Genomic DNA, 6101 nt, shown 5'->3' on the forward strand with positions numbered 1-6101 from the left:
AAATTATTTATTTATTTATTTATTTTTTAATGTGAACACTAGGTAACTTTGCCCCTGGGAACGTTTAGAACCGTTATAACAACAAATAACAATTTGCAGAATTTATTCAACTCCTGAACTTCTACACTTCCTCCACCTCAGATCCTCCCCTCGAGTTCACAGTCGACCTCGGCCACACTCCCGGCTTTCACAGCAAATTGACACCAGAATCAATAAACACATACGAAATATTTATATAAAAACATATTTCATGTGTTTCAGGGCTTCAGTTTGTCCTTTAATGATCATCTGCATCTGTCCAGCTTTCTGTTACATTTCCACCAAAAGTCCAAAATGGCCACTCCATAGTGTTTACAGATGACAGGAAGTTCTTCTTCTTCTTCTTCTTCTTCAGCTCCTTCTTCTTCTTCAGCTCCTTCTTCATCTGCTTCTCCTTCCCCTTCTTCTCCTTCTTCTTCTTCTTCTGCAACATATAAAGCACAGCTCCATGCTGACCTGCAGGGGGAGACACACACTGTTGCAGATCTCCTTCAATTACTCAGAGCTAGAGATTATTATTATTATTATTATTATTATTATTATTATTATTATTAATATCAATCATCCATTTTGCCTGTAAAACATGAAAAAACCCCAAAACAAAGCAAACAAACAAAAAACAATTGTTAAATAGCTTGAGTTTAAAATTTTAAGATTTTGTGTGGGTTTTTATTCACAACTGCTGAATAGATTTATTTACAAAATTTTATTATTTAATAAATATACTGGATATAAAAATATAATAAATATACTGCATTTCCACTTTTATTTATTTATTTGCTTGTTTGTTTGTTATAATTATACTGTGTATATTTATTTTTAAAAAAATTTTTAATAAAAATTAATTTGCATTTATTTATTTATTTATTTATTTATTTATTTATGTATTTATTTATTTATTTCCTGAAAGTACACACACTTGAATAAGCACATAAACTGTAAATAATCTAATAGAATCAAAAAGTTTAAAATTTTTTTTTTTTTTATCCGAAAACCTTTATCTGGCTGGGAAAGCTTGTTAGAGGTGTGTTAAGGGAAGCTAGCTTATCTATGTGCTCTGTGAACATTAGCTAGCTACGTTACTAACTCGGTTCACGAACCAGTCCGTGATTTTATTCATTATTTTAGTGAGTAACTTTGTGACTTTGTAAATAATGATGGCTTTTACAAAAGAAAGTGTTAACACTTTTAGCTTTGAGTAAATAAAGCTTCGTACATTCAGAGTTACGTGTGTTCAGAGTCGGGTTACGCAACTGCTCAAGAGCCACTTTCACATCGTTAAAATCACCTGCGTGATAATAAACGGAGGTCATAAAATCCTGACCTGTGCGGGACGTAGCCGAATTTAGCCCACTTTTAATTTGCTAGTTTGATTTCTTGATAAAGCAATTAATAAATAAATTAATAAAGCAACGCAGATGTTTTTGTTAATTCGATGCGCTTTCCTGTAAAGAAGACTTGTCGAAGGTGTCAGACAGCTAACTGAGACACGCCTCTGTTTTAAACAAACTCCGCCCCCAAGTGCGTAACTCTCAGCTAACTTCTGACTAGCGCTTAAGTCTGGAGTTACGTCTGAGGTCTGAGTACTGACGTGTGTGATTTCAGTACTGAGCACTTAACTCAGGAAGTAGTGCGCACTCGCAATATCGGGCTCTAATATGTACGTGTTCAGGTTGACCCTGAGCAGGTGACATCACACACACACACACACACACCCACACACACACACCTGAGAACACGGTATTATATAAAAGTGTGTTAATAATTAACGCTAAACCTGCTTATCAGTGAACGTAGGGATGAATTCAGTGTGTGTGTGTGTGTGTGTGTGTGTGTGTGTGTGTACACAGGTGTGTGTTTTCCCACCATGCACCACATTTCCCTCTGTGATACATGACACACACTGTCTCTCAGAATGTCCATTCTTCTGTTCTCCGTGTTGATCCTCCTAGCTACAGGTATACACACACACACACACACACACACACTTTTAATTTTTGCTATGTTTGTAATTTGAATCTGTTCGACTGGTTTGTTTTCAGGATCACAGGGATCTTCCGCAATGTACAGGAAGGTGAGTGTATCACTACGGGTTTGCGTTTACATCAGACACACAGAAACACACAAAAACACACAGAAACACACAGAAACACACAGAAACAAACAAACAAACAAATTCCTTATTATGGACAAATTTAAAGAAGAAGCATATTTGCAGAAGTTATGGCACCCCCCTAGTTAGAAGACTTGCATCGAATCCCATTAGGAAAAAACTTTTTCTATGTTTCCTTTCTGTGTGTGTGTGTATGTGTGTGTGTGTGCATGTGTGTGTGCATATGTGTGTGAATGTGTTTGTGTATGTGTGTGTGTGTGTGTGTGTGTGTGTGTCTCAGCCCCGCTGCAGTGAATTGGCAGAAATTATGGCGTGTCCTCTGAACTTGGCTCCGGTTTGTGGCACGGATGGAAACACCTACGCCAACGAGTGTGGCCTCTGTGTGCAGAGACTGTGAGTAACACACACACACACCACAACCTGCCAATTTCTTTGTTGTGTTAAATTGGAATTTATTTACATTTGTTCATTTCACACTTAAATGAACAGACTTAAATGAACAGACTTAAATCGTCACTTTCCTTTCATGATCTGGAAAAAGTCATTCATGCTTTTATCACATCACGCCTGGATTACTGTAATTCGTTATCTATTGGTCTTCCTCAAACGGCTTTGGCACGGCAGCGGATGGTTCAGAATGCGGCCGCTAGACTGTTAACCGTCCCTTCATTGGCTTCCTGTATTTTTTAGAACTCAGTTTAAGATTTTACTTATTGTTTTCAAAGCTCTTAATGGACAAGCCCCATCTTATGTTTCTGATCATTTCTGATCATTTGCATTCAACGCCCAGGTCCCTCAGGTCGGCTACTAAAGCTCTATTACACGTGCCTCGGTCTCGACTTAAATCGAAAGGAGACAGAGCCTTTGCAGTCGCTGCTCCACGTCTGTGGAATCAGTTGCCACGTGACATCAGGAGTGCCGCTTCTCTTTCTATTCTCAAGTCCAGACTTAAGACACATTTTTATTCTCTTGCTTTTCCGGGCTTTTAATTTATTGTGTACTGTTGTCATTGTTGATATTATTGTTTTATTATTATTATTGTTGTTGTTCTTTTTATTCTATTTTAGAATTTGTTGTATTGGTTTTGTTCAGCACTTTGGTCAGTGTAATGCTGAATTTAAATGTGCTTTATAAATAAAACTTACTTACTTACTATTTATTTACATTTTAATAAAGGCAATGACAATCTGTTGAATTAATTAAGATCCTGTGCATGTTTGCTTTAATGAATATGCAAATCTCCTCAAAATAAGGGGTGGAGTCAATGAAAATCAGTTGATTTAGCTAACTATTAAATTAATCACTCTGGGTGAAGATTGCATGTGAATGAATTCCACTGAAGAACAAGTGATACACTTGCAGGAACCTGTTTATGCCGGTTTAAGATAAAAATCAAACCATTAATTAAGGATCAGAATGTTTCTTAAAATAACAGCTTATTATTCCAGCTGTAATCTTTTGATCTTTCATGTAATGAACTTTTTCCTAAATTTCATTTCTCAAGTTTTACTTTTTATGTCAATTGTCATGTTGATGTTGTAGTTTTGTGTATCAGATTTCCGCAGTCCTGGCGATCACACAGGTTTATTTCTGTTTAGATCTTCTACTCCAAACTAATTAACTTCAGGAAAATGCTAATTCCTGTTAATCGTAAACTTCAGTACCTGTGACACCAAATAATCTGTTCAATTCCAGTAACACTCCTGTCTTCTCTTTTTTTCTCTTCAGGAAAACCAAAACCGACATCTTAATCGCCAGAGATGGCAGCTGCTGATTTTCTTTAACGACGCTTCAAGCATCGCTAGAACAAAACGAATCTCAGATTAAAGCATTTGAAATGATTCAGTTCGCTCTCTGTGTTTATTCAACTCATACACACTGCTGAGAAGGAAGCCATATTTACACAAGTGGCTCCATCTCGAACATCCCCTGCCTTCATCACGTTACTGTGCTAGCTAGTTAGCAAGCGTAATCCAAACATCTACTCTCTCTTCAGCAGGGTTTCGTTCCCAAGTGCAAAAAATGTACCGTATTTTTCTCAAAGACCAAAGTTACATGGTTGAAGTGTGTGAATTTTACTGCAGAGTGTATACACTTTAGCCACTCCCATCTCATATCAGGCCACGCCCACCAGCGACAAACCGTACGCAGCGACTTGTCAGAGGAAACTGATCAGTCATTGTTTCTGCTCCTGTGATAACACACACTTCTGAGTGGACGAGAAACGCAAAGAACGCAAAGCCGAACTCTTTCCTGAACAGTCACAACAAAGAGCAACACCGCTGACAAAGTCGTAGGAAGGATGGACTTTCCCATGTAGACCAGGAAGTCTGGACTCAAACAAACAAACAAACGAAACAGAGATAAAACGAGCTGCAAACTGCCCTGAAGTCCAGCGCAGCCTTTAACACGCCCTTCCTGACTTCTGCTGGACCTTCAGACCTCCTGAGCACAAGCCTAGTGAAAGAGGTCCCTTTAAATATCTCCAGGGTTCTTCAGATAGTTAGCCAGAGCTAGAACTTTAAAGGTTCTCCTAGAAGAACAAACCGGAGAACCTTTAATTTCACTAGAATCTTTGATGTTAAATATTATAGTGTATTCATTTTCTAAGTTTTTGTTCTCACAGGTTCGCAGTCAGGCAGCTTTTAACCGTAAAATACATTCATGCTGATGAAACCTGCAACCAGAGAACCTTTAATTTCACTAGAACTTTTGATGTTAAATATTAGAGTGTATTAATTTTAATTATATATTATATTATATATTATTATTATATTAATTATAGTGTATAAGTTTTTGTTCTCACAGGTTCGCAGTCAGGCAGCTTTTAACCGTAAAATACATTCATGCTGATGAAACCCGAAACCAGAGAACCACCGTCGTAATGAGTGAAGGAGTGAAGGAACAAATGAACGAATGAATGAACACAGACCTATTTTAAACTGCAATGCCACATTGTTTATAAAGAAAGGAAGCTTTTCTTTCAGTATCTCTTTGATCCTTGATCTTCGTGCCTAACTGAAATACCTCACGGGAACAATCAGGACCTGAGACACACCCAGAATTTCTGAATAATGTGGCAGATAATTTGCAGGTGTGTTTAGAAGATCTCTTTTTTAGGTGTGTTTAAATGATCACAAAGCCTCTAAAGACTAATGACTCAGAGGCGCGTCCTGGACATTAGACACAGGGTGGTAAATGGAGGGAGCGGGGGCAAGAACACAGTAACTGCCCCCTCTGTGTGTACACCTGTCCTCACCTGCGCTCCGGGATTTAACTTCTCAGCCAGAAGAGTTCAAATCTGCTTTATTAGTGCTTTATTTCACCTTTAATCCCGATACAGCAGGTCATGTGACTCAAACCGTATTGCTCAGATTATCACATTGCATAGAAAAACACACGATTGTTCCCTTTTAATGTATATCTGTGTATCCATGTGGTAGAAATAAAAAGTGCTGGTCATCACAAGGTTGTGAGTTCAAATCCCATCACCGACAGAGAACCATTTTTGGTCCCCAAAGAAAAGGCTTTTAACCTGTAATTATCATAATAATCAGCTCAGCATTCTGACTGAAGTAAAGCTCTGTTCTAGTGCGAGTTCAAATCCCAGCACTGACAAAGAGCCTTTAACCCATAAACCTTGTAAAAACTTTTTAAAATTAAGGCTCTGTTCAAGTGATCAGAAGGTTGTAAGTTCAAATCCCAGCCCTGACAGAGAGGCAACACAGGCTCCCTAAGTGAAGATCCTTAACCCATAACAGCTCTGCTTTGGGTGTTTTTTTCAAAAATTATGGCTCTGTTGTAATGACCAGAAGGTTGTGATTTCAAACCCCAACACTGGCAGAGAGCCACTGAAAGGCCCTTAATCCACAGTGAGCTCAAAAGGAAAGACTTCATTCCACTTCCACTATAAAGATGCCTGGCTGAAGAGCTGAACTGAATGACGCTG

General features: G+C 38.1%; 2 protein-coding genes across 3 annotated transcripts in view; one reads left to right on the top strand and one right to left on the bottom strand.

Moving 5' to 3' along the window:
* Positions 1-1876: 1876 nt before the first annotated feature.
* On the top strand, positions 1877-3993 carry spink4 (serine peptidase inhibitor, Kazal type 4). Its single transcript, XM_026911497.3, has 4 exons — positions 1877-1997; positions 2082-2113; positions 2433-2545; positions 3881-3993. The coding sequence occupies exons 1-4, from the start codon at positions 1955-1957 to the stop codon at positions 3924-3926; spliced, it is 234 nt and encodes a 77-aa protein (XP_026767298.2). The 5' UTR covers positions 1877-1954; the 3' UTR covers positions 3927-3993.
* Positions 3994-5452: 1459 nt separating this feature from the next.
* The window catches only part of LOC113525061 (beta-1,4-galactosyltransferase 1), a 9728-nt gene continuing 9079 nt past the window's right edge, over positions 5453-6101 (bottom strand). For both annotated transcript variants that reach the window (XM_034301167.2, XM_034301166.2), the window contains exon 6: positions 5453-6101. This exon is cut by the window's right edge and continues 1317 nt beyond it. The gene's annotated coding sequence lies outside the window, so the exon portion shown is untranslated.

Source organism: Pangasianodon hypophthalmus, chromosome 28 (genome assembly GCF_027358585.1).
Source record: "Pangasianodon hypophthalmus isolate fPanHyp1 chromosome 28, fPanHyp1.pri, whole genome shotgun sequence".
Classification (NCBI taxonomy): Eukaryota; Metazoa; Chordata; class Actinopteri; order Siluriformes; family Pangasiidae; genus Pangasianodon; species Pangasianodon hypophthalmus.

What these genes read in the sequence shown, in the direction of transcription:
- spink4 (XM_026911497.3), top strand. Translation starts at nt 1,955, where the DNA reads ATGTCCATTCTTCTGTTCTCCGTGTTGATCCTCCTAGCTACAG. An exon ending in GTTGATCCTCCTAGCTACAG is followed by an intron (nt 1,998 to 2,081) that starts GTATACACACAC and finishes GTTTGTTTTCAG; the next exon opens with GATCACAGGGATCTTCCGCA. An exon ending in CTTCCGCAATGTACAGGAAG is followed by an intron (nt 2,114 to 2,432) that starts GTGAGTGTATCA and finishes TGTGTGTCTCAG; the next exon opens with CCCCGCTGCAGTGAATTGGC.